Here is a 27,823-nt window from a genome sequence, read left to right on the forward strand (position 1 = left end):
TTTTCATTTGTTTTGCTTGTTGTTCTTTTTGCTTTGCTTTTAGGAGGCACTGGGCACTGAGCCTGGGACCTCCCGTGTGGGAGGCATGTGCTCCGCCACTTGAGCCACATCTGCTCTCCAGATCAGTGCTATTTGAACTATTCTTTCTAACAGTTGAAGAATCCTTTGTTCAAAGAAGACTTTCAGCAGAATGCCAACATCTAAAAAGATAAGAGAGATCCAGGTCCTTTTGAAGAGGAGCTGCTCATGGGGTCCCTTGGGTGCTGCTTTCAAATGCCCGGGAGCTGGGCCTCAGAGTGAAAACTGTACCCTAGATGACGATGACCCTAAGAGAGAGCACAGTGAGTGCTTCCCCGGCCCCACACTGCACTCAACACTTTATTTCTCACAACACAATGGCCCTACAAAATAAGCACCATTATTAGCCCCATTTAAGAGAGGCTAAATCCTGCACACAAAGTTATCCAGTGAGTGAAAGAGATAAACTGAGGCAAACCTAGTCTTCACCGCAGCACCATGCTGCTTCCAATTGTTAAGCTCCTGCCCACCTCCTACCTTTAGTCCACAAATGGCTGCTCTTTTATTTTTTAATCCAGAAAAGTGTTTTATAAGGTGTTCCTCTGGCCCAAGGAAGCATCCAGACATTTCTCATGGGAAAGGGCACTTGTATTTTAGGTCTTTTCTCCCAAAAGCCTCCCCAAAGCCAAAATTTCTTGAGATACATTCTGCTTGTCAAATCTGCTTTTCATGGAATGACATTTTCCTGATCAGAAGGGCCTCACGGGCAAAGCAAAATCTCTGACACAGAGATTTTCTCTCACTTCTGAAAACATGAAACATTACCATTTGCGGTGGGGGCAGAGAACATGGCTAAAAGCTAACAGGTAGGAGAGAAGAATCCACCTCCCTGTAAAAGAGATCCTCCTTCCGACCTCCCAGGGGGAAGCAACCCCTGCAGGCAGCCGACCCCTGCCCGGTGGGAGCCGCTGGCTGGGACCCGTCCCTGGCTGCCGTCCAGCCGCTGGCTGCTGGGCTGGAGGGGACAGGCAGTGCCTGCGTGCCGCTCGCATTTATAGAGAGCACAGCCTGACCTGGCAAACTACCTGGAGTTTATTGCCGGTTTGAGGCAAAGAACAGACAACCAAGAGAAAATCAAAGGGCTCCCTCTCTCCTGAACCTCTCGGGCCCTTCGGGCAGCCTGACATGAATGGGGGCTACAAAGAGCCCCTTCCTTAGAGACCTTGCTGGAAACCTTCCGCTAAGGCTGCGCGGAAGTCATCTTCGGTGGGTCAGAGGAAGATGCTGCAGGGCAAAGGCTTCAAGGCAGGACAGGGCAGGGAGGGTGGGAAGAGGAGGCAGCCGGCGAGCCTAATTGGAGCAAGACGCCAAGGAAGGTGTCCTTAGTTTGTTGGAGGTGAAGCCAGGGGCTGAGAAAGCTGAAGCCTTCTGTGGGAACTTCCGATACCTTTATTGTTGTGTGTTAAAACCTGTAGAGCCCCCCGGCTCTCCCTTGATTCCTGTTTTCACAGGAGTTCTGGTTGCCCCCACTGCCACGTGCAGGCTCGAGATGAAGGGACATGGAACTCTCCAACCCTCCTCTGGCTGACGACAAAGGTTTCCTGTTCTCTCCTGCTTTTGCCACAAGGGAAGCCACCCGCGTGGCTTTAAGTAGTTTGGCTGCTTTTCCCGAGTCCCAGCAGGTTCCACTCTCCTCTGGCGCACAGGAGGACAGTCCCCAGTCCCCTTGCAGCTCGGTGGGGCTCGTACCAGACAACGGAGGCTGGGGCTGGCCCCTGGGCCCACTTCCTGCCCACGCGACCGGACGTGAGGAGCTCTAAGTCGGCCGAGGCCTGCGCTGAGGGAGCCGGGCCTCTGAGCCCCAGCAGGGAGCAGAGCCACCCCAGAGGGCCGCAAGGCCCGAGTCACGTGGGACGTGCGCAAGAAAGAGGCTTCTGCCCGTTAGGGCAGCATTGCCCTGACTAACGCAGGCTCTGCCATGAAGTCTTTCTGGGTCTCTCTTCAAACTGTACAGTGAGGCTAAAAATACCACACGTATTTTCTACAGGGTTGTTGGAAAAGGGGAATAACATTAGAGAGGCGATACGACCATTACAGTGTCACATAAATAATAGTTATTATCACTAGCATCCTTGTGTTCTCTAATTTAATAAATGGTAACGTAGTGTTTACTCAGTTGCTCGGGTCAAAAATGCTTAGATTCATCCTCAGTCTTCTCTTTCTCCCACATCCTACATCCCACTCAGCAGGAAGCCCTGGTGATTCTTCCTGCAGAAAACATCCCAAGCGGACGCTTCCCATTACCCTAACAGGCCACCACCCACCTCTCGCCTGATGTGCTGTCAGGGCTCCGGACTGGGCTTCCGGCTTTCCTGCTGCCCTCCCCCCTCCACCCACCGGAGTCTGCTTCCACACACCAGCCAGATGATTCTTCTGAATCCCACGTCCAATGATGCTCCGGCCCTGCCCTCCGTGCTCTCACAGCTTCACATCGTCCTTCGGATAAAAGCCAATGCCTTACTAGGACCCAAAGCTTCTTCCTGACCTGGCCACCCAAGATCACTCCCCATCCTTCTCTTACCGGTTCCTGGCTGCCATTGGAACCCCAGGGTCTTTGCACTTGCTTGCTCTTCCCAGAACGTCCTTTCCCCAGACACCGACATAGCTCACTCCCTCACTGCACACAGAACTCAGCTCAGATGTCACCTGGCCCAAGTGGGTGCCTTTTAAGTACATGAGAGCAAATTGTCCCTTACCGGGATGACTCAAGAGCCCTGTACGATGCCTTTTCCTCACCGCATGTGACAATATCTGCCAGAGCGTAAAATATTCTTTTTTTATATTGGCTCTATCCCCAACTGGAATGTAAACTCCAAGAGAGCAGGGGGCTTTGTGCCATTCGGTCGTGTATCTCCAACACCTACAATATCGTGTGCGGCATGGCAAGTTCTCAGTAAATACTTACTGAATTCATAAATAATGTGCATCATGTCTAAAGCTCACTTTCGTGCCTTCTTTTGGAGCTTTAGACTTGCTCTCTGAAAAACTCTAACATTTGTGACTAGAATGTCAATCTTTGTAACTACCATGCAGTTGATTTCTGACATGGGTTTAAAGTCCCTTGAGGGCAGGGAACATGTTTTTATTTGTGTCATTTACTTTCCTCCATTCCCACCCTTACCCCACTACCTTTGTAAAAATCCTTGTCACTTTGCCAATAGCCCCTAGACTCCTAGGCACCTCTATATACTGGGTACGTTTTTCTAACTTGTCTTCACACTGTGTATCGGTCACCACAACTCCCTAATGGTGCCTGTGCTTCCCCTGAGCCGTAAAAACCTGCGCCAGGTGAAAACACCAACCGCGGGCAACCTTACCTTAGCCTCCCTCCTTATCCATTCTGTATCCAGTACTACTTTCCTCCTACGACGAGCAACACGTTGAGCTGCTTTGACTTCCTCTGCAGGCTCAGCCTCCTCAATGAGCGACGGTTGTTTGCGTAAACAAAACGTGAAAGCAGGCGTCTCTGCAATGAGTGGATTGAATGAGACTGGTGGAAAAGAGAAAGGAAACCTAGAGGTGCCAGAGGGAATTGGAGGGGTTTCGAGAGTGGCAGAAAGAGCTAAGTCTTGGAAGGCAGAAACGAAGGGGCTGAAATCGCAGCTCTCTCGATGTTTTCATTCATTCATTCAACACGTGTTTTTTGAGGGCCTAATGCTCAGGGCTAGATTCTGGAAATACGAGGAGGAAGACCCGGTCTGGGGGTGGGGGTGTGAAGAGGGGCTGCACGCCAGCAACTGGCCAGTGTCAGAAAAGAGAGTGGAGTTCTCAGCCAGTGACAAGTGTGGTTGGTACTTCTGTTAACTGAAAATAGGTGGGAGTCATTAAATCAGGGGACTGGACCTTCAACGTGCTACTTGAACCTAAATCAGGAAAGTATATTACTGCGTCATTTGAAAATGCAGGGAAGTGGACTTGGCCCAATGGATAGGGCGTCCGTCTACCACATGGGAGGTCCGCGGTTCAAACCCCGGGCCTCCTTGACCCGTGCGGAGCTGGCGCATGTGCAGTGCTGATGCACGCAAGGAGTGCCCTGCCACGCAGGGGTGTCCCCCGCGTAGGGGAGCCCCAAGTGCAAGGAGTGCACCCGTAAGGAGAGCCGCCCAGCGCGAAAGAAAGTGCAGCCTGCCCAGGAATGGCGCCACACACATGGAGAGCTGACACAACAAGATGACGCAACAAAAAGAGACACAGATTCCCGTGCCGCTGACAACAACAGAAGAGGACAAAGAAGACACAGCAAATAGACACAGAGAACAGATAACTGGGGTCGGGGGGAAGGGGAGAGAAAGAAATAAATGTTAAAAAAAAAAAAAAAGATCGACCTGCATCAGATGGCATGTGGGAAAGTCCCTAACCCACGGCAGCTGCTCAGTGAGAGTTAGGGCAGGGGCATCCACCGGGACTGGGGGACGGGAGCACTGTCTTGAGAGGGGGTCTGAGGCAGTGTCCTGCGCTCAGTGAGGAAAAAGCACCATGACTTGTTAGCTACGTCTGCCGTGGGTACTGTTGCCATTTCTATGTTAGTTGGATTGAATAACCTGAAAGATGCTCCATATTTTGGGTTTGAGTCTTTGAATCAAGTCGCCTCTTCACCCAAGCTTTCCATAATTACACCCAAACCACTGGCAGCCTCCATCCCAAATGCCTTCAGTCTCCCGGCAAAGGGACTGTTTCTTTCCAAACTTTGCCTTAATATTACCTTCCTGAGGCCCCTCCCATCTGGTTGGGCATCCTCCTCTGGGGTCCCATAACACCCCCTTCCCATCGTAGTGCTTACGCTATGTGGTCACTCCCTACTTTCTTTTCCTCACTGCTCCTGCCGCCCTTCGAGGGATAAACCCACTGAGGTCCCAGACTCTGTGGGTCTTGCCAAGTATTTTAGCCTACCTCCTGGCTCCCCGGAGGAACCTAAGTGAACGAGGGAGAATATCCGCCCTCCTTACAGCCCACCCTAGAGGAGCAGAGCTAGGGAGACTCAGGGGAAGCCAAATGATAGAAGGATGCTTACTTTCACGTTTCCTCATAATCCAGATAACTGCTTCCTTGTATTTTTCAAAGTTTTTCTTAAACCTAAAAGGAACACGCATCGTCTTTAAAAGCTGAGACAGGACTTGCTTCCAGCCGTCATAACACACAGCGTAGAGTCTTTTATGGCAGTGGAAAGTGGGGGCGGGGGCTCTGTGTCCTGAGCCAGCTTTTCTGCTAGCACGTGCTCAGGCCACAGAAGTGACAGCACCTGGGATCGACTGGCTGCTTCCCTCCTGGCCTCTGACTGGCCCCGACTTGGGTACAAGGGCTGGCCCTCTGACCCTTGCAAATAAATTCAATGAACATCAACTTGGGGACTAGGACAGGGCAGGGGAGTTTCGAAGGCAGGCGAGGCTCGATGGGTGCAGCTCCTGCGGCTTGCTTTTCTGTGGTTTGCCCATCCCAGCGAGGGGTACTTTTGGAAAGAGCCTGGGAAAAACAGCCTAGGCTGTGGACCCGATCTGGACCCGACAGAGCCATTGGAAGGCTTTAAAATCCCCTGTGCATTTAGCTAGAACATTTTCAAATAAATTCGCTCATGAAAGCCACACTAAGGCACAGCCTTTTGAAACCATCAAGTCCTCAGCCCCTGTCACTGCAGTAAACAGAGCAAGTGACCCTGGCATTTCAATGGCTTGGACGTCTTACTTCTAGGCAGTGTGGTCTCCAGCGGCAGCTGGGTTTCCCTCCAGGGGCAGATGAGAGCCCCTTGGAAAGGGAATGCAACAGAAAGGTGAGCACCCCAGGCTTGATGGGATCTGAAAAGATCTTTGACATGACAGGCTCGAGTTCAGATTCCTTGAGAAGAGCGTTAACAATTTCACTTCGAGTAGCACTGGGGAAGTGAATATGCTTCGCTGGAAAGTACCTGCACGGTTTTACCGGGCAGAGACCTCTGTTTTATGACTTGCCCTACTTTAGAAGCCATAGGCAAGATGGAGAAGGAGATCTTTGTGGACTGTTTGCACCAAATGCTATTTGTTTTATTTGCCAGGATTTTTAATGGCACAGGAGTTGTGATTGAGCTTACCTACACCTGTGAGGAAATACAGAGGTGGGGAGGGGTGCAGAAGCATTCCAGGTCCCTTTGGGAAGCACTGGGAGCTCCTCCCTTGCCTTTGCAAGTTGGTGGAATCCTGACCTGGTCCTCAATGAAAGAGACTCTGGGTACACACCACTGTACCCCCAAGCCCAGATCAGTCCCCAGAAGATGCTCAGGTAATATGTGCTGGATGCTGTAGCAGTCTGATATAACTGATGAATTCCAAAAAGAAATATTGGGTTATGTTTGTAATCTGATCTGTACCTGGGCGTGATGGAGTTATCATTAGGGCGTGGAGTCCCCTTGGTGGGTGGAGACTCACAGATAAAAGGCATGGCGAAGGACAGAGTTGGAGGTTTCGATGTGGGGATTTCTGATGTTAGAGTTTGATGCTGAAGATCTGGGAAGTAAGCTCCCAGAGGAAAGAGGAGCCAGCCCCAGGAAGGGCAGAACCTTGAGCCCAGAGAAAAGCAAGCCCCAGGAAGGTAGGAACCCAGGAAGCCTGAACCCTCGCAGATGTCAGCAGCTGTCTTGCTCCAAATAGACTTTGGTGAGGGAAGTAACTTATGCTTTATGGCCTGGAATCTGTAAGCTCCTTCCCCAAATAAATACCCTTTATAAAAACCACCAGTTTCTGGTATTTTGCATCAGCACCCCTTTGGCTGACTAATACAGATGCCATTAGGTTAGGATGAGCCTCTGTTACAGGCTTAAGTGGGAAGAAAGAGGAGAAAAGGTCACGCGCGTGGCAGGATGACTTCCAGATAACTCTTCTGTATTCTGCTATCAGACGGCTCTGAAAGCCTGGGAGTTCTCCGCTTTGCTCTGTGTATTTTGCCTCCCCCTGTCCTAGAGATGCCTGAGGGATCTCTTGCCCCCGGAATCAACCCACCAAGCCCAAAGCCGAAGGTGCTGGCAGGCAACCTGTTTTCTCTTTTGTGAAAACCTTGACTCTTGCCCGGTTATATCAGGCTCCCTGTGCCCACAGCCCAGTCCTCGGTGCCCCTGCTGGAGAGTTGGCAAGCACACTCTGTGCTCTCCAAGGCTTCTGACAATGGAAGAGGGAAAACCCAGTCTTTCCCGTGGGCAGCACGTCCTGCACCACAGAGCTCTGGGTCGTAAGTGGGCTTCTGGGATCTTTTTCCACGTGGGGCCGTGCCAGCTGGAAAGACCTGGTGCCAGCAGCAGGTCTGCAAACCTCACCGTTCCTTCTCCAAAGAAGAGTTCCTGCAACGACCTGCAGGTCAGGGAAGACCCGGGCTTGGATCCCCCCTTCAGGGGGCCTGGGAACACATCAGCCCACCTAGGATGGGCTGGGGAATTTGCGGGCCAGAGGCCCACGGCCTTGAACCCCCTCTCCCCATCTCTTCACGGGTCCAAGGGTTGGAGCCTTGCTCTCCAGGCTTTCATACAAATTTGTAGTCCCTTCAAGACCGGTCCTGCTCAGGATGTCCCACCTCTGCCGTCACCTGCCTCTGATTCTATCCCACACCTCCCATGCTTGTGATCACAGACCCAGGGCTCTGTGATGCAGGACGCGCTGCCTGCGGGAAAGCCTGGGTTTTCCCTCTTCCACTGTCAGAAACCTTGGAGAGCATGGAGTGTGCTTGCTGGCTCTCCAGCAGGGGCACTGAGTTTTGATCTTGCTCCTCTGGCAGCTGTCCTTACCCTTGACCCTTACTGAACTGAGGGAACCTGCCTGGCCCTGGATTTTTCTCTTCCTTGGCCACCCAATTGACGCATTCCCGCTGCCACTTCTGGCCTCCCTGGACCTAACGGCCACTAGCAGCCCCTCCCCAGGGACTTACAGAATCCCCAGCTTCTTCCTGGTTTCAGTCTCCAGATACCCAATCAGGGGCTCGTCAATGTCTCCTTCCAGTTCACTGCGAATCGCCATTTCTTTGATCATCCTCTTAAATATTTTCTGGTAGGAGGTGTTGCTCAAAATCTACAAAGGAGCACAGAATAAACTCTCCAGAGAACGGGAATGCGTGATTTAGTAGGTAATCACTTTTCTGACCCCCAGAGGAGGCAGACCTCGTAAGTGGGAAGCTGGCGCTTAGCCACTGAGCCACACAGGCTTCCTTGAGTTGGGTTTTTGTTTATTTGCTTATTTTGTTTTTGTTTTTAGGAAGCACCGGGAACCAAACCCGGGTCTTCCCAAGTGGGAAGCAGGTGCTTAACTGCTTGAGCCGCATCTGCTCCCTGGTTACTAGGATCTTTTTTCTCCCCCAATTTGAACGCAGTCACTGTTTATTAACTGGTCAGATTACAAAAACAGTTGTGGGGAACCTCAGTTCCTCCTTCTGATCAGCCTGTGGATCTGGTCTTCCCTGTTGCCAGCATCTCCTCCTCCTATGAAATGGGCTGTCTTTTTCTCTATTGCACCTCTGGGGAAGATAATCTGAAGGGCTGCAGGAAGTTTTTGCTTCTTTGAAGTGTTTCCCAGCAGTATAGATCTCAAGAACCAGGTCTTCCGTTCAGATGATGCCACAATTACTAAGAGATGAGGCCGTCGGTGAGTGAGCTGTCACGGCAATCGCTTCCTGTCGATTTTGCCACGACCACGCTTACAGATCAGCTCATTCATTGGCTTTGGGTTCGGGTCCCGCCACGCAATATCTGGTTCCACAATTCTCAGCATGTTAATTGAAGCCTTATTGAGCATAAGGGAGGTGCCGCTGAAGATCTGGTGAGGGCAAAGGAGCTGCAACACTTTTCAAACCTTTGGTCTCACACCGTTGATACCTCTCATCCTGATGACAAATGCCAGTTTGGGTTCTGCAGGTGCACAGACGTGGCCAGCTTGCCGTTCCGGCCATTTGAATTGCAGCCCTGTACATCTGCCTATATTCCTTGCAGTGGTGCTTAGCTTTTTCATAGATAAGTTTCCTCCTTGCCTTTCAAAGCATCTTTTGGGCAAACTTCTTTCTCAAGTGCTAATTCCTTTGCTTTTTCTTAAGGTTTTCTGGCACAGCAGGAAACTTCTGTTTGACACCCTCCATGGTTCCAGCTGGAAAAGAGCAGGATCTTAAGTAAAGATGTGATCCATCTCATTCAGGATGGGTCTTAATCCTCTGACTGAAATCCTTTATTAGAGAATGAAATTCAGACGAAGAAAGCCACAGCAGCAAGAAGCGAAAACAAGGAAACCCAGAAGAGAAAGGAAAGACCAGCAGATGCCATGAAAAATTCCCAATACTTTTCATAATAAAGAAAATGCAAAAGAAAATAATGAGGGGAAAGTGATGTGGCTGAAGCAGTTGGGTGCCTGCCTACCACAGGGGAGGTCCCAGGTTTGGTTCCTGGTGCCTCCTAAAGAAGACAAGCAAGACAGTGAGCTGATGCAACAAGATCACGCAAATGAGAGAACACAACGAGGAAACACAATCAGAGACACAACTAGCAGGGAGTGAATGTGGCTCAAGCGATTGGATGCCTCCCTCCTACATGGGAGGTCGTGGGTTCGGTTCCTGATGCCTCCTAAAAAAAGAAGACGAGCAGACACAGAGAGCACACAATGAGCCTACACCAAGCACAAACAATGGTGGGGGACAGAATTAAATAAAAATAAATCTTAAAAAAAGAGAAAACAATGAGATATTCTTATTTCTACTCTATCAGGTAGACCAGAATTAAAAGTTTTCTATGACCCTTGAGGAATGAGGATGTGAAGAAAGAGGAATTCTCATGTACTGTTGGTGGAAGTAGTAAAATGGCACAAGCTATTTGGAGGGAAATTTGTCAATGTCTTTTGAGTTAAAGTTACAGCTATCTTTAGACTCAGCATCTGACGGTTAGGGATTTATTCTTTAGACATGCTTGCATTGTCATGCAATCATATTACAGCATATAGCAGCAGTGCTCACAAGAACAAAAGCAAAATAAAAACTGGGAGTAAATTAAATGTCCACTGATAGCAGCTCAATTATGGTATAGCTATATAAATAGAACACCAAAGGTCTCTAAAATATATAATTAAAAGGAAAGCAAAATATAGAATGCATAGTCTGATCCTATTTATGTGTATGTGTGTGTATTTTAAAGATAGAAGCATTCATAGAGGCATTCAAATTTCTAGAAGGATACAAAACAATACACAGAATTTATTTCTGGGAGGTAGGAGGTAGAGCCTTAAAACATCTAGTTTATAGCTTTACGCTTTCAATATTTAAAAATAATACGCACATAATAGCGTAACAATTCAAAAGCTAGCTTGAATAAAAATCCTTAGCCAACAATAAAAAATAAAAGCAAAATTGATTGTGTCATCCTTTCTAAAACTCTTCTAGCGTTGAAGCTGTAGGGCTGGCAAGGTGCTGATGAGCTGCCCTGCTCAGCCCACATGCCACATGGAATGGCCCCAACGTGCCCTGCTCAGTGGAAGGGGTGACCCCTCTGCTGAGAACGCAGCTCTTTGGTTGGGCTGACACGTGTGAATAATTTGTTTCTAATTAAAACAATGTCTTTGGGTGGTAACTAGAGTTGAAAAATCTTTCTAAAATGCCTGACTCCCACTTCCTGTATTAGCAAATCCAACGTGGTGAGTATTAGTTAATCCTTTTCTCCCCAACTCCAATGCTGTGGTGTTTCTGTGTTCAAAGAGCAACTCTAATTAATACAGTCCTGTGTAGAAGCAAGTGAGGGAAGTAAGGAATTTAGGGCTGGGTATGAACAGAAACCAGAAAATTTCACAATAAAAAAAAAAAAAAATGGGGGTGAGGAGTGGGATATGTGGGAACCTCTTATATTTTTTAATGTAACATTTTGTGTGATCTATGTATCTTTAAAAAAAAAGACAATAAAAAATTTTGCTAAAAAAAAAACAACTTAAAAAAAGCCTGAAAGACCTAGCTTTTGCCTTTTTTGGGGGGAGGTAAGTTCAGACAAACATATCTGCTTACTTTTATGTTCCAGGGACCCAAGATTTTTCTTAGCCACTGTCGGTGGCATAGCAGTAAAGAAGAGGCTGGATTATAGTGCTTCCACTTAAACCAGCATCGTGTTGTCTAGAGGTAAAATGACTCAGGAGATTAGAGTCCCCAGACTGCCTAGCAGGCAAAACAGTCACGCGGTGCATTTATAAAATCATAACACCAATTTTGTTTTAGAGACAGTGCAATAGACTGTACACAGGGCTTATTCAATGGCCTGGCTCGCTCTCAGCGCCGGTGACTGGGCACAGCTGGGGAGGGGACGCCTGTTGAATTTCCGGAGCTCGTGCCATGCCCCTTGAGGGGTACTGGTGGCCGCAGAAAGATGCCAGGCCGGGGGAGGCTAATCGAGGTGGAGTTCGGCTGGAGCAGACAGGCCATGGTCTGCCAGGGTTCCGTCTTGCTCGGGCGCCCCGCTCCTGGTGCTTCGCAGGCTGTCCTCGAGGCTTTAGATGCCTGGACCTGTTGGGTTTCCAGGTTGCTGCAGGCTTCTCCTGCGCCCATCTGGGAGAAGCGAGGCAGGAGAAACCCATCGGAGGGTTGCCAGGTCTCGAGGCGTCTGCCGCTTCTTCCCCGGCTCTCAGACGCTGCTCAGGCTTGTCTCACATCCCAGCAGGGAGAACAGCGAGACTGACGTCTGCTCCATCGTCCCGGAGGATCCCCAGAGAGCTCGATCCCCAGAGAGCGTGCACGCTGTCTTTTCCATTTGGCCGTCTTAAAAAGCCATCTTGGTGGGTGTTTGTGTATTCCACCAGAAAGTCAGGCTCTGGAGCACCCCAGGTTGCTTTCCTCTGACCCTCTGTGATTTGACATGTCCTTTAGACATATCTCTAACCGTTTCTGTGAGACAGTCATTTGAGTGGTGCTGGCAAGAGTGAAGGGAAACCCGGCACAAGAGGCAGCGCTCAGCTGGCTTGGGGATATCCTGCCCCACTTTTAGGGGAAGGCGAGTTCAAGTTCGTATCTAACTTACTTCATCATTGAAGACCTCGCCCTCCAGTACGTCAATGTCATCAAGCTCGTCTTGTTCCTCTTCCTCAGAGCTCACCGGAGAAGGAAATCCCTTGGTTTTTGCTTTATTAGAAGGCACATCGAAAGTAAAGACATTTAGATAAGGAATGAAAAAAAAGAAGAAGAAAAAAAGGAGATAAATGTATACTATTTACCTTAATAAAAACGAATACATGATAAATAAGACTTCATGTTAAATGCATCGGATTACCTAAAATTCAACGTGGGGTTCCTAAGGAAAGGGTTATTCTCAGTGGCCGACCTAAGAAAGCACTCACTTTCCTCGGGGCAGTGAAGGTCTGTCTGACAAAGTGACATCTGAGTGACTCCTGAAGGAAGTTGGGGAGCTGGCAGGCAAAGAGTTGGGAGAGAGGGTTGCTGCCCAGAGCCTAGGGGGGCAAAGGCCCTGCGGCGGCAGTGGGCTTGCAGGTTTGACAAGGGGACCCGCACGCCTGCAGCGGCAGGAGGGGAGAGCAGGGGCCAAGGTCTGGCTCACGGAGAGGCTTGTGGACCACGGGAGGACTTTGGGGAACATTCTGAGGGAGGTTTATTCTGAGTGGGAGTTTCTCTGGGAATTCCAAAAAATATTCCTATCTCCCTCCAGCTGTGGAAAAGCAATTGCCAGTTTCTGGCGCTGCAGTCTGTTCATGACCGCTAAGCAAAGCGTCGGGAATGAATCCCAAAGCACCCGGGCTAAGGAAAATCCACCTGAGACGCGGAAGCCTCTGTCCTGGAGGACCCGGCCGGGACAGGGCTGAGAGCCCCGGGTGCCGCTTGGGTGCACACGCAATTGTGGAATTGATCGTTACGGCTTGGACCGCGCTTCTGTGCTCCTGGGAAGCTGTGGCTCCTGAGGCCTGGGCTCGGGGGCAGTGGCTCTCCCAAGTCACTTGGGTTCCGGGAAATGGCCTGCTGTCTCGGCTTGAGGACGACCCCAGGACTTTCAGAGAGCCTTGGACACCTCCCAGGCTGGGCACAGGGCTGACCTGCTTTGTCTGTTTTTGATGCCTTAGGGGGAGGATGCCTGGGATCTCGGCCCACGTGAGCTAGTTCTGCGTGCCTTCCCAACCTTGGCTTGGTAATAGGCACTCTGAGTGCTTTGGCCTCCTGATAGCACGGCCACCAGCGCTGAGCCTGATCTGCTTCCGCTGACCCAGAACACCGCTGTCTGTCCGTGCCGCCTCCCACCCTCCGGCCCCAGCCTTGATTTTCTTTTTCCCTCGCTGCACCTGAGCTGGATTGTGCAGTTCCAGATGTCGGATCCCATGGGCCCACCCGCACCCCCCTGGAGTCGTCACAGCATGGCAAAGTCAAGGGCGCTTTGCGGCTGTTTCCAGAACCACTGCAGGTGCCCAACCGTCGGCATGGAAATGACCTTGAGATGTTTTGAAGCGATTCCAGACCACCCAGTGAGAGTCCACGGGAACTCAGGCGAGTGTCCAGGAAGCTTTCTCGGGTGGCAATGGAGAGGGGAGAGGAATGGACTGGAAGGATTCTGTCTTGGGTTGCTAGACCGACTCGCCGAGCCTCCAGGGGAGAGTCTCCGCGTGGAGAGGCGAGCTCTCCAGCCCGCTCCGGCATGGGAACCCGGCTCCCGCCCCCAGCGCTCGGCAATCGCCCTCACTGTGATGGCTAGACTTTAACAGGCTTTGCTGAATAACACAGAGTTATTCTTAAAAAAAAAAGGTGTTCTTCAAGAGCAGAGGGGGAAGTTGGCCGCTCTGAATACTGAACAGCAGTTTTCAGAGGTGTTCGAATCGACGTAATAATAATTAACCTCATTAACAGCCGGCGCCCTGTCGGCCTGTCAAGTCAAGCCCAGTAAACAAGCAGTAAGGGAGTTATAACTGGGGCAGAAGCCAGAAGTGCGAGCTGTACGTCTAATTAACGTGTCCTCCCTTTGGGGATTTCCGTCAGTCTCTTCTGTTCAGGTGAGATAATTTCCTACCCCTGGAGCTGCTCTGCGGGGAAGCACGGGCTGGGGGGTGTGGGGCCAGGGCCGGGTGGTCTCAGTGCTCCCCCGGCCCTGGGCCCCTCGTGCCCTCGCTCCCTCCTCTGGGTAAAGGAGACACGTGCCTCGTCTTACGGGGGCTCAGAGCCCCAGGGCTACGCCGTTAAACGCCTGGCAGACAGCGTTCCAGAAGCCAGCTGTGCGCCCCCGGGCCTGACTGAGGACGAATCCTAACTCTCCCCCCACCAAATGCCTCTGCCGCTGCTTCTCTGGACCGAGCAGCGGCCCCTGACCTTGGGGCAGGCGTCGGGGCTGTGTCCGTGTGCCCTGCTGGGTAGGTGTAATAATCCCCACGTTACAAACGTGGACAGGGAAGATGGAAGCAGCGAGGGACCCGCCCAGGGGCCAGCAGCCCAGCTCAGGGGCCAGCTCGGCTGAGACCGGCGCCACCGACGAAACCCAGCCTCGCGTCACCCCCTCCAGCCCTCCACACGCGTGCTCCTTGGGATCCTCAGTGGGGCCCAGGGACGGGCTGGCCCGGTGCCTGTGACTGGTACCAACTAGAAACTGTTCTAAAACGTCACAGCTACGCCAGGGGGACGAGGGAGTGCGTTGGAGATGCAGACTCTCAGCCCTACCGAGTCAGACCCTGCGTTCTAACATCTCCAGGTGACTCCTAGGCACACTGGAGGCTGAGCAGCACTCCCTGGAAGTGGAAGAAGAAAATTGTATTTCTCAGGCATTCTGGACGTGTGTGCGTGGTCTAGAGCTTGAAAGAATTTGATAAGCCACCGGAGGCAGAACGGAGTAAGCGTGCACGTGTAAGACCCCATACCCACTCCCTGCTCAAGTGGCAACAGATGGGGCCCCTCGCCCGTTTACTAAAGAGGATGGGTCTGGTTCATCGCAGGGCTTTTGTTTTGTGGAGTGGTATGTACAAGTTGGGGCTCTGCTGCTGCGACGACTCTCCCTTATCCTTCCCTTCACAGGATCCCACTGCCCCTTCTTAAGTAACATGCCATAGATATTTAAAAGTATCTTTTGTAGTGGCTTCAATTTATTAGCTACCAAGGCACCACCGTCTCTGTCTCTGGGGTGCATCCTCAAGCCCTGCTTCCCAGGCCTCAGGGAACCAGCTACCTACAGGGCCTTCTTTAAATCAGGGAGTCCCTGGTCCCATTGAGTAGAGAGATGGACTTCTGGTCTTGCCCTGGTCCTTTCCAGGGACCCTCTCTCTCTCTGTTTTTTTTTTTTTAATTTTATCCTCCTTCTTCGGGAAAGAGCCCAGAAGCGTGGCCAGGTTCTGGGGCAGTGTGTGTCCAGCATGTCCCTAGCGAGGCTGCTTGGGGACCTCCCACCGGGGCATCTTCCCTGCCCATGGCACTCTGCAGGGAGCAGTCAGCTTTCCATACACTATGTTGGACTCTAACCACTTTCTTTTCTCTTCAGTTCAGTGGAGACATACTCCCCCCCCCCCCCCAAAAAATAGGGAAAAACTATCAATAAGATGAAATACCACACACCAGTTAGCCTTTAATCCCAGAGGGAATCAATTGATGGACCACCTCGCTGGATAGACCTGTCTGGGAGCCTCGCGCTCTTGACCTTCAGCACCCGAGGCCGGTAGCGGATGCTGAACGCCCGCTGGTTCCCCTCCCTTTGCTCCTGCTCATCTCCTTTGCTAGAGCTTGAGTTCCAAGAGGCTGGGGTGGGTTTTGTGTACCTCTAGATCTCGCCAGCGTCTGGAAGGAATACAGTGAATGGCGCTGGGTGAACTGCGCGTGGAGAACCTTCCCTCCATGTGGAAAGCCCAGGTCCAGTGTCTTACCTGGGCTTCGCATCTTTGCATTAAGTCCCAGAACGAATTCCTTGCCCGCTGGCTTTACGAGCGCCCACCCCGCCCACCCCCCAGTCAAAAGTGCTTGAGAGGGGGCTGGCCTCGGCTGGGGCATGCTCGTCTGCACACGGACGGATTAGTCACTTCTACGAGCCACTTAAAATCCTAATAAATTATACCTTCCAAATCAGCCTTCTTGGTCAGAATCATTTTTGAGAAGTCTTGCACTGCTCTTAGTTTTGACTTCAAAGATGCTGTTAAAAGACAGAAGAGGGTGGCTGTTAATGATTTTAATCTTACTCTTTTCAGCAGAAGCTCTGATTCCTGAGGCTAAGCTTGTTCATATTAGACACCAATGTTCTGAGGGCAGAAATTTTCTGTTGGCTCTGGTTGATAGAGGGGAAACCAGGGCTGGAAGGCACTTCTTAATTTTTTTATGCAGCAGGTCATCAAATATTTGAAGCTAAGTCATCACATCTCTTAGCATTGTGTGTTTTCCAGACTTAACATCCCCACCTGCCTCTACAGTTCTTTGTGTGACATAGCATCCAAGTCTGGCTAAAACTAGCCTCTCCTCGGAGCTCCAGCCAATCTGCTTGCCCCCGTGGCATCCCCCAAACTGAACGTGACCTTCCCAGGCTGGCTTTCCAGTGCAGCCTAGAGCAGACGAAAGCGCACATTTAGTGAGGCCGACTTCTGCAGTCAAGTCACTGATACCACTGACCTTTGGAGCCCGTGTCTGAGCGAAGTGCCGTACTCACCCTGTGCTTCTCCATTCTTTTGTTTTTGTGAGCCTAAGAGCCGGATCTAATATAAATCACCATTATATTTTGTCTGCCTAGTCCTGGTCCGAAGTTTCTGCTTGTCAGTTCATCAGAAACCGACGGTTATCTCATCATCCAATAGCTTCAGATCACCTACAAATATAAATATTCCTTCTCCACCTGCCTCCGAGCCTATGATAAAAACATTCTCTTGGACAAGCCCCGGGGCTCCCCATTGGAAACTGGGCGGACTCTGGTCCACAAATCAGTGTCTTCCTGTGGCTGTTCAATCTGCTCTCTCACCGTCCTCTTAAATCAGCATCCACCTGATGTTTCTCCATCTTTTCCACAAGAGCATCAGGCAAGGTTTCAAAATGCAAGGCCTTTTGGAAGTTTATCACTGGGCTAGCCACGGGTTCCTGAGCCAATGGACTTGTCAAAAAGTGACCTAGCAATACATCTACTATGTAAACTATAGATTTTGGTTAGTAGCAATGTTTCAACATTGGTTCCTCAATTGTAACAAATGTCAATAATAGGGGAAAGTGTGTGTGGGTTTGTATGTGGGGTTATATGGGCATTCCCTATACGTTCAGTATAATTTTTCTGTAAATGGAAAACAAAAAAAAAGTGACCTAAATGCTCCTGCCACGATTTGTTCCTAGTGATTCTATGCTGGGTTTTGTGGTCACTTTGTTCTAAATATTTGCTTCAGCTGGGTCACAGACTCATTTTCATAGTTTTCCACAAGTTCTCGAAAACTATTATGATTAAGCTAGTCTATTTATGTGTTCTGGAGTGTGTTTTAAAATATCTAGGCCAGGAGCAAGCAGTTACTATCCTCTTCTGATCTTTTCACCCATCTTCGCGTTCTGCTCATTTTTGCTTGATTTTGCACCCTTTTCAATCTGAATATCAGTCTCCTTCTCAGTGAAATCATAATCAAAAGGCAGTTGAAGGGGAAGTGGACTTGGCCCAGTGGTTAGGCATCTGTCTACCACATGGGAGGTCCGCGGTTCAAACCCTGGGCCTCCTCGACCTGTGTGGAGCTGGCCCATGCGCAGTGCTGATGTGCGCAAGGAGTGCCCTGCCTCACAGGGGTGTCCCCCGCGTAGGGGAGCCCCATACGCAAGGAGTGCACCCCATAAGGAGAGCCACCCAGTGCGAAAGAAAGTGCAGCCTGCCCAGGAATGGCGCCGCACACACAGAGAGCTGACACAGCAAGATGATGCAACAAAAAGAAACACAGATTCCCGGTGCCGCTGACAACAACAGAAGCGGACAAAGAAGACGCAGCAAACAGACACAGAGAACAGACAACTGGGGCAGAGGGGAAGGGGAGAAATAAATAAAATAAATAAATCTTTAAAAAAAAAGGCAGTTGAAGAACTTGATTTTCTCTGAATCATTCAACATTGCACCTGTCCACCTTGTCTTCTCTTTGCTCTGAAGGTATTTTAAAAGGGCCCCCTTCTTTTGTCACCATCTATGGTATTATTATTATGGTTATTTTGGTAAGAATAAGTTTATTCTAAGCTCCAGCTTTCCTGATAATCGTCTTAAAGCTCAGAACCATTTCCCTACATTCATTGTAGGTAGCATACTCGTCTTTTTAACTTCTGCCGTGAGTTTTCAAAGTCCGAGGCCACCAAGGAGAAAGCTGAGCAAACACACTACTTTGCACGACTAGGAGATTCCACCCTCTCCTCCCTCTGGCCAAGTGGCTTGAAGTATACTACTCCAGTGCTATCACCTCCCGCTCTGCTTATCCCTGCTCACATCCCCATGTGTATAGTTTATTTTTTTAAAAGCAGTTTTATTGTGATATATTCACATACTACACAATCCCTTCAAAGTGCCCAATCAAGGACTTTTAGTATAATCACCGAGCTGTGCATGCATCACCACAATCAATTTTAGAACATTTTCATTACTCCAAAAAGAAAAACCTCACATCCCTTAGCAGTTGCCTCTCAAGCTCTCTATCCTTCCCCAGCCCTACATACCGCTCATCTATTTCTGTCTCCATAGATACATTTATATTTACCTTTTATGTAAATGGACTTATTAAATATGTAGTACTTTGTGTCTGGTTTCTTTCACTTAGCATAATATTTTTTAAAATATTATTTTTTAATTAGAGAAGCTGTAGGTTTACAGAAAAGTTATGTAAAAAATAGAACATTCCCATATACCCCCCATCGTTGATATTTTGCATTAGCGTGGTATCTTTGTTACAACTGATGAAAGAATATTGAAATATTACGATTAACTATAGCCCATAGCTTACATTAGGTATATTTTCCCCATATACCACCCTATTATTAACACCTTGTTGGGAAGCAGATTTGGTTCAACTGATAGAACGTCTGCCTACCACATGGGAGGTCCAGGGTTCAAACCCCGGGCCTCCTGACCCGTGTGGTGAGCTGGCCCACGCACAGTGCTGATGTGCGCAAGGAGTGCCCTGCCATGCTGGGGTGTTCCCTGCATAGGGGAGCCCCACGTGCAAGGAGTGTGCCCTATAAGGAGAGCCGCCCTGTGCGAAAAAAAGAGCAGCCTGCCCAGGAATGGTGCTGCACACACAGAGAGCTGATGCAGCAAGATGACACAGCATAAAGAGACAGAGATTCCCAGTGCTGCTGACAAGAATACAAGTGGACACAGGAGAACACACAGCGAATGGACACAGAGAGCAGACAACTTGGTGGGGGAAGGGGAGAGAAATAAACAAAAAATAAATTAAAAACAAAACAAAACACCTTGTATTAGTGTTGTACATTTCTTATAATTTTTGAGAGACCATTCTTACACTTGCACTGTTAACCCCAGTTCATTGTCCACAACAGGGTTTACTGTGCTATTCAGGCCAATGTTTTATCTTCTAACTTCCATTCTAGTAACATACAGGACCCAAAACTTCCCCTTTCAGCCACATTCACACACATAATTCAGTGCCGTTAATTACACTCACAATAATGTGCTACCATTACCACCACCCGCTTCCAAACCTTTACAGTCAAACCAAATATAAATTCTGCACAAACCAAGCTTCAGCTCCTCATTCTTTATCCCCAGTCTATCCCCTGGTAACCTATTTCTAGATTCTATCTTCTGTGAATTTGCTTATAATTAGTTCATATCCGTGAGATCATACACTATTTGCCCTTTTGTTCCTGGTTTATTTCACGCAGCGTAATGTCCTCAAGGTTCATTCATATTGTCACATGCGCCAAGACTTCATTCCTTTTTCTTGCTGAATAATATTCCATTGTATGGACATACCACATTTTGTTTATCCATTCGTTGGTTGATGGACATTTGGGATGCTTCCAATTGTGAATAATGCCAATATTGGTGTGTAAATATTTGCTAGAGTCCCTGCTTTCAATTCTTCTGGATATATATCTAGTAGCAGGATTGCCAGGTCATATGGTAATTCTATTCTTAGCTTCTAACTTTACTGAGATTTGTTTTGTGACCCAACATACAGTCTATCCTGGAGAATGATCCATGTGCACTGAGAAGAATGTGTATCCTGCTGATTTGGGGCGCAGTGTTCTGTATATATCTGTTAGGTCTAGTTCATTTATCATATTATTCAAATTTTCTCTTTCCTTATCGATCTTCTGTCTAGATATTCTATCATTGGTGAAGGTGGTATACTGATGCCTCTAACTATTATTGTAGAGGTGTCTATTTTTCTCTTTAGTTTTGCCAGTGTTTGCCTTATGTATTTTGGGGCACCCTGGTTAGGTGCATAAATATTTATGATTTATGATTATTATTTCTTCTTAGGGGGTTGCCCCTTTTCTTAATGTATAGTGTCTTTCTTTGCATCTTATCACAGCTTTTTCATTTTAAAAACAATTTATTGAAATATATTATTCATACATGAACATACATACAAAATAACTGTATAGTAAAAGTTGTGCCCTTACAAAACAAACACGCATATATCATATCGTACAGTGCTCCCATACATCACCCCACCATCAATACATTGAATTTTTGTGAAACATAGCAAATTATGAAAGAGTGTTGTCCAAGTGTTGCTTTTAACTACAGTCCATATCTTACATTTGGTGTTTTTCACCCAACCAACTCTATTATTTTGTTTTCTTCATAAAGCATACAATTTATCTAAAGTGTACAATCAATGGCATTTGGTGTAATCACCAGGTTGTGCATTCATCACATAAATTAATATTAGAGCATTTTCTTACTCCAAAAAAACCCCAGCAGTAAACAAACCACTATCATATTCATGTCTCATAACAGCTTTTGACTTAAAGTCTATTTTGTCTGATATTATTATAGCTGCCCCAGTTCTTTTTGGTTACTTCATCTATGCCTTTTATCAAGTGAAGGAAGTTTCCTTCTATTCCTATTTTTCTAAGTGTTTTTATCAAGAAAGAATGCTAAATTTTGTCAAATGCTTTTTCTGTATAAATTGAGATGATCATGTGGTTTTCTCATTCCCTTGATGGGTTAACTCTGAAGGCCCATGTATCCTTGTCTAGGGTTTTATTGTTGATTGGCTTTATGTTAAGACTCTTCGTTGATTCTTGGTCTAACTTATTCTAGGCCTTTATAATAGCACATCTATAACTGTACAGATTTTCTCAGCTCTTCTTCATTTATTCTTACCCTGGATATGTGGTGCAATTTTTAAGATGGAACTTGTTGTGCAATTGTTCACCCCCAGGAGACAGCTTCCTTTTCTCTGTTGCGTCTCTGGAAATCTTGATCTGTTTTGTTTGTTCTTGTGCAGACTCTTCTCCCCAGCTCCTGTGATTTGTTTGAATTCTCTCTCTTACCCAGAGCCCCGTTTTCCTTACACTTTTCATTCTGGGACCCATCCTATCTTCCTTCAGTTTATCACCACCACCCCACTTTTTCCCCTCTCTGTGAGGTTTCCCACCTCCAGTTTCTTGCCTGTTACAGTATCCCACCCCAGGGAGCCCGGTGGGGTCAGTTCTGAAAGGTGGGTCACTTCAGAGAAGCCCGTTTTGCCTTTTGGTGGTCGAGTCAACTGAAACTGGTCGCAACAGTTTCACCAGCCTTCCTGTGGTGGTCTCTTTCTTTATTTCTCCCCTGAGGGGGAGGGGGAAAAGGGAGCGTACGCATCATTCCTCAGCAGCTTGTGTTCCATCCTGGGTCTCTGCAGACTTAGCTTCCTATGCCTGGATTTTCATGGTGTTCTCACTTGCTGCTGTGATCCTGTCTACAGTCTCTGTCTGCGGTGAGAGGGACCCGGGGCTGTGCTGCTTCTGGGTGGCTCCTGCGCTGCGTGAGACCCTGTGAGGCAGAGGGGAAATGGGAACTGACCGGCAGTCCAGGATGGACTTAGACCTGCAATTTTCCTGCTCCTTTGATTCAGTGCTTGTGGAGTCATTCTCCAGCCTCTACCATTCTTCAGAGTTGGGCAAGTGGACTTTGTTCTTTTAGTCTGTACCTCTCTGGGGAGACTTTCTCAAGGGAGGTGTACATCAGCATGTTGGTGATGTCACCCACAGGGTTTTTATGTGTGTGACTATTTTTGCACATAGCCACCTTCCCACCAAGACTGTTCTTTGGAGTAGGATACGTCCTTTCATCACCATGATCTGACCTTGAATCAGATTAGGGTTCAACAACAATTTCCCAAGTTTTGAACAAGTATTTGCAGGTGCTCAGTATGTGCCATGCTCTAACTTCAGAAATTTCTACAACCGCATGTATGTCATGCTCCGTGTTAGAATTTCTGGTATTCTTTATGACCCTGCTCTCTGCTTGGGTAGACAGACACCTGAGGCCATAAATAGTCTCTCTCCTCCTCCATTTGAACACTTCCGCACAGGGCTCTCGAGGCATTTTCTGTGCCTTTAGCATTTTTTCCATGTCAGACCTGCCAACCTCTGTGGTAATAGGTTTCAAGGATTTATTTGGGCCTTTTTTTCCCTCTGTATATTCAGTCTAAAGTCCCATTTGTCAGGAAGCGCCTTGCCAAGTGGAAGTCTATTTCCGGTCCACTGAGTCGAACAATCCCATAATTTAAAAAATCCTGTAGAAATAGGAGCCCAGCACCCAGAAAATTCATCCTAGACTAGAAGTTCTCGAATATTCGTGTGCCTAAGAATCAACTGGGGACCCCGTTAAAAATCCACGTTTCTGGTCATCACACACAGGGATTCTGAAAAGGTGGGCTGGGACCGTGCATCTCGACACGCACCTGGGGGTGGTGACACGCCGTCCTGGACCCCGTGGCGTGGAAGGGCACACACTTGGTGTTGTGGGTTGAATTCTGTCTCCCCAAAAGATGTGTTGAAATCCTAGCCCCTGGCACCTGTAAGAGTGACTTTAATTGGACATGGGGTCATGGCACATGGAATTAGTCAAGATGACCTCACATTGGAGTAGGGCGGTCCCTTAATCCAACATGAACACGTCTCTTTTAGAAGGGAGGGGGAGACCCAGACACGGCGGCCGGCCGCGTGGTGAGAGAGGCACGCTACTCTAATCGTGGATATGTCCATTTCTCCTTTCAGTCCTGCCAGTTTTCACTTCTTGTATTTTGAACTCCGTTACGGGGTGTAGGAACATTCAGCATGATTACATACTCTTGATTATTGAGTATCAACCACATGGCAGAGACTGCTGGACATGCTTTCCGTGTAGACGCTCCTTTCTCTTCAGAACAGCTTTATGCAGTAATTCCCATCTCCTTTTGACAGAGGAGAAGAAAATTGACGCACAAAGTGAGGATGGAGAACCTCGCACAAGTTATGGATGAGGATCGGAATCCAATCTGCCGGGTTCCACGGATACACCCACCAGCCAAGGAATGCCAAGGAATGCCAAGCCTTGCTGGGAAACACCAGGAAACGAGGAAGAGCCAGGAAGGGGTCTTCCCTGCAGCCCTGCTGAAACCCCGGGGCAGACTTGGACCCAGCCTCCAGAACTGTGAGGCAAGAAAGCTCTGCTGTTTTAAGCCGCCCGGTCCGTGGTGCTTTTTCGCGGCGGCCCCAGGAGACTGAGGAACCTGGTCTCAGGTCTGCTTGGTCATGGCTCACCCTTGGCCTTACACTTCCAGAACTTTCCATGGGGGTGACACGATCACCCGTGTTTGGTTTTGCATCTGCCTCGCTTGGGAATCCTCACTATCCTGTACCCCAGCTCCTGAAGGACCGGCTTTGCTTTGAGACAAAGGCCTCTCGTGAGGACTTGACTCACCTGCCGTCCTCTCTTGCCCCTATCCCGGGCCACGCACCTCGGTGCCCCTGTGCCCCTGGGGAGCCTTTAGAAGTCATCCATTCCCTGTGGCTTTCTTGGTAACTAGCTTGGCAATCCCGCCCCCAGACATCCTCTCTGCCTTGGGTGGTGACCCCTGCCCCATGAGCTGCGACACCTGCACGTTCTTTTTCCCACTGTCATATTTGCTCCATTCTCTTGGTCAGACACGGTGGTAGAATTATTACCAGCAACTTATACCCAAGGATTACCAAACGATGGATTGTAAAGCCTGGATAGAAGGGGAAAACCTCCAGCGATTTTCAGGAATGGCCTGCATCTCCTTGGGTCCCCGTCTCTGCTGTAACAAGCATCCTCCCTCCTAGCGGCAGGTGCCTGGGGTGGCCTCCCAGGCTTGGTGGCCCCAACACAGTCCACACCTTTACCCCAGGCCACCAGCTCACAGGGTTGACCAGTAGATGTTTCCTGCATGTGACCAGACTTTTACTAAACCCCAAACATATGTTGGCCTTAAGACACTCAGGACCTGAAATAGACTTAGTGGCAAAAACACATCCCTAGAGACCACATATGCAGGGTTCTCACACCTAAATCAGATGCAGACGTGACTGGCTCTGTAAACTAAGCCATGGTGGGGGCATTTTCAGGATTTGGAGTTGTCCCGGGTGGTGCTGCAGGGACGGATGCTCGACGTTGTGTGTCCTGCCGTGGCCCCCTGGGTGGACTGGGGAGAGTGTGGACTACAATGTGGACCACTGTCCACGGGGTGCAGCGGTGCTCCAGAGTGTATCCGCCAGGTGCAGTGGATGTGCCGTGATGGTGGAAGAGGTTGTTGATGTGTGGGGGGCGGGTATATGGGGACCTCATATTTTTTTTAATGTAATATTGAAAGAAAATAAAGAAGAAGGAAAAAAAAGGCCTGTGGATGAACAGGTCATATAACACCAGGGTCTGAGCAGGCCTCGCTCAGGCTCCAGTTCTTTCCTTCTCCCTCCCCAGCCCGTCTCCTCTCTCCTTTCTCCTCTCCCACATCCTCGCATTGGCACTTGGCAGGCGTTTACCCAGTACGTGATTTCCAGAATCCTGCTTATGAATATTTAGATCAATGCTTCGATTTTCCAAAGCTGTCACGCTTCCTGACTTTGAAGCAATCCCGGTTCCCCGGCCCCACCGGAGCACACGACAAAAGTGCCCAGTGAACCGTTTGAGCCTGTCAAGTGCCCCCACCGAGTGCGACTTGTCTGGGCCTGCCCTCGGCCGCTGGGTGTTCTCTTCTAGGGTTTCTGTCTCCTCAGTTCACTCAGTGACATCTGAGCAAAATGCATTTAGCAGGCACGGGTGGGGGTGGGGAGACGCGGGGTCATCTAATTGACAGCTGCCATGATGACGGATGTGAAGTCTCCCAAACAGGAATGGCTGCATCAGCCAAAGGGGATTTAACTGATTCATCAGTGCTGCTCAGTGTTGCCTCACCCCAGAGCCAGAGCTTTTCCACGTTATCTCGCTGGACTCTCAGGGTGGCTCCCGGATGGGGCCACGGAGGCTGGTGACACAGAACCTAGGGGCTGGCTTAGCTCGCACGCTGGCACGAGAGCCAGGGGCGGGCCCAGCCCGTGTGCCCTCTCCTTTCTGTTACCTGGATATGCCTCTCTACCCAGGACGCAGAATGTAAAGCGGGAAGGAGATGGCCCGTGTCCCTGCAGGAAAGTAGTCCTGGGATTCATGTGTAGGGCAAGCACAGGAGGCTTAATGCAGGAACGGGGGAGGCAAATGGGAGAGGTGGGAGAAGATGCTTGTTTCGACCTTTGGCTGCTGCTCTCTCTGTGGGAGTCAGGGGGTGGGGAGGAAATGGGCGGCAGGGCTGGTGGAGGAGTTTCATATTTACCCACTCTACCCCACTCCCCTTCGCAGGAGGCGGTGAGAGGCAAGGCTTGGCCCCCCCGGAACGCGGCAAGCCCCTTCCCGCCCCCGGCAGGTGCCGGCCAGGGCGGGCGCAGCCTCCCTTACCGAGCTTGCTCTCGTAGAGCCACTCCGTCTGCGTGGTCTGGTCCACCAGCAGCACAATCGTCCCGTCATTCCTGACGTAGTAGATGGGAGGTGACATGGAAAGGCCAGCGGATGACGTGGATGGGCCCGGAGACGGGGTGGCGGGCTCCGAGGCGGGAGGAGTGGCGGCGTGAGAGGTGGAGGCCTGAGGACTGACAAGGACGGCTCCTGTCCACGGGGGTCCCCGGGGCCGCTCAGCTTCCCCAGCCCAGGGCCGGGCCAGGAACCCCGAGGCGTGGTGGCCGGCCCCCAGCTCCTGCAGACTTCCTCCAGCCAGGGTGCTGAGCAGGGGCCAGCGGGCGGGGCACGGAAAACGGGTCTGTGTGTCCTTCTGGACGGCAAAGCCCCGCGGCGCCACCAGAGGCCGTCAGGCCTGGCTGCCGCAACCGACGGGTGTTTCACCCAGGTCTCGCCGGTGCCGAGCCCGTGGCTTTGGAGATACGCCCGAGCTTCTTCTGTCTCTGGATAGCCTGCCCCTTCCCTCTCGGGCATTCATCCATCTAAGCACCCACGAGCATTGCCCAGGGGCCCTTTATCACCCCTCTCCAGCTCGGACCCTGTCCCCTGCATTCTCCCAGAGGCACGTTGCCCTGGCCTTGCATCTCAGGTGGGTCAGGGTGCCCAGGACTCTGATTCTGAGTCCACCCCCCGATGCTGCTAGTGGCCAAATGGCAGAGGTGGTCAGTGTTGTGAGGGCCTTCGGCTGTGGCATCCCCCACCCAGCCCCCCTTTCCCAGGGGACCTGCACCCCGCATCTCCCTTGTTTGGGAGCCTCAGGCTTCCACTTGATTTATCTGATGAGAACTTTACCTTACATTAAGAATGGCCATTTTTTCTTCTGAATGAGCCACCGGGAATCCTATTGGAAAAAAGAACAGAAAGAATATTGAGGGGAAAAACTAAAAAGCATCCTTCTTTCTATCTAAAAATATGTTGTTAAGTACCTGATGCTGGGGTTGGGGTAGAGAGGGCCCTAGTAACAGCAATTTTCTATGATTTAATTTTCCGCAATATTGGTTTCTTTTAAAAATTATGAGGTTGACATTTTATGAAATTAAAGAGAACTCAAGAAGATGATCTTCGAGAAATCGTGGATTTTGAAAATTCGAATTTGCCTGGTTAATTTCTTTAGCAATCATAGAAGCTTCCCTGTGTTATAGGACAAAGAACAGGGGTTCAGAGGACAGAAATATTTTAAAAACTATTTTTGATTTTTTAAAAAAGAGCCTGCTTGTGTCATTTCATCACAAGTATTTGCCTTGAATGGTGTAGCATCAAGCATTTTGTGCACAAACGGGATAAGATCCACCATGAATTCTAGCAATAGAGAATGGCGCCGTGAAAGCAGGAAAGAAATGAGAATCGGAAAATTTGAATTTGAAATGTAAATGTTCAACACTTACACCTATGCATAATTTACCAATGTGACAGAAAATTGCTCAGGAGTGTTATTTGGCTATTAAAATTATGTCTACAAAAATTAGAGCAGCAGGGGAAATGTTGAAGTCATCATACTAATCCCCAAAGTAAAATAATGCAAACTTGTATTTTAGAACAGACAGTATGTTTAAAATGGTTTAAAAGCAAATAAACAGTCAACAAAAAAAAAACAAGAACAACCTCCAAATATGCAAAAAATAAGGGTAGGTGACAGCAGGAAAAATCTCTAAGGTGTGAAGTAGCTTTATATTTGGGTGTCAGTAGTTTAGGTGAACCTTTTCCACTTTTTACTTTTCAAATTTCCCATTTTGTTTAGAATCAGAGAAGGGCTTTTGATTCTTTCGTTCCTTTTCTAAAATTAAAATATGCTCATAATTTATCATAAGGCAGAAACAAAGGAGGCAAGGAGGAAGGAAGGGAGAGAAGAAAAAGAGGTGACTCAAAGAGAGGAGAAAA

At 49.2% G+C, this 27,823-nt stretch overlaps 1 protein-coding gene and 1 pseudogene across 1 annotated transcript in view; both read right to left on the reverse strand.

The window, feature by feature from the left end:
• Positions 1–16,127, reverse strand: part of ERICH6B (glutamate rich 6B) — a 41,153-nt gene extending 25,026 nt beyond the window's left edge. The window contains exons 1-5 of the mRNA XM_058276850.2: positions 16,064–16,127; positions 12,059–12,159; positions 7,960–8,099; positions 5,090–5,151; positions 3,396–3,544 (exon numbers count right to left, since the gene is read on the reverse strand). Of these exons, the coding sequence (XP_058132833.2) occupies positions 3,396–3,544; positions 5,090–5,151; positions 7,960–8,099; positions 12,059–12,159; positions 16,064–16,094 (483 nt within the window). The 5' untranslated portion in view covers positions 16,095–16,127. The remainder of the gene's footprint in view (positions 1–3,395; positions 3,545–5,089; positions 5,152–7,959; positions 8,100–12,058; positions 12,160–16,063) is intronic.
• Positions 8,445–9,162, reverse strand: LOC111763989 (large ribosomal subunit protein uL30 pseudogene; annotated as a pseudogene).
• Positions 16,128–27,823: the final 11,696 nt, after the last annotated feature.

Source organism: Dasypus novemcinctus, chromosome 15 (assembly GCF_030445035.2).
Source record: "Dasypus novemcinctus isolate mDasNov1 chromosome 15, mDasNov1.1.hap2, whole genome shotgun sequence".
Lineage (NCBI taxonomy): Eukaryota > Metazoa > Chordata > Mammalia > Cingulata > Dasypodidae > Dasypus > Dasypus novemcinctus.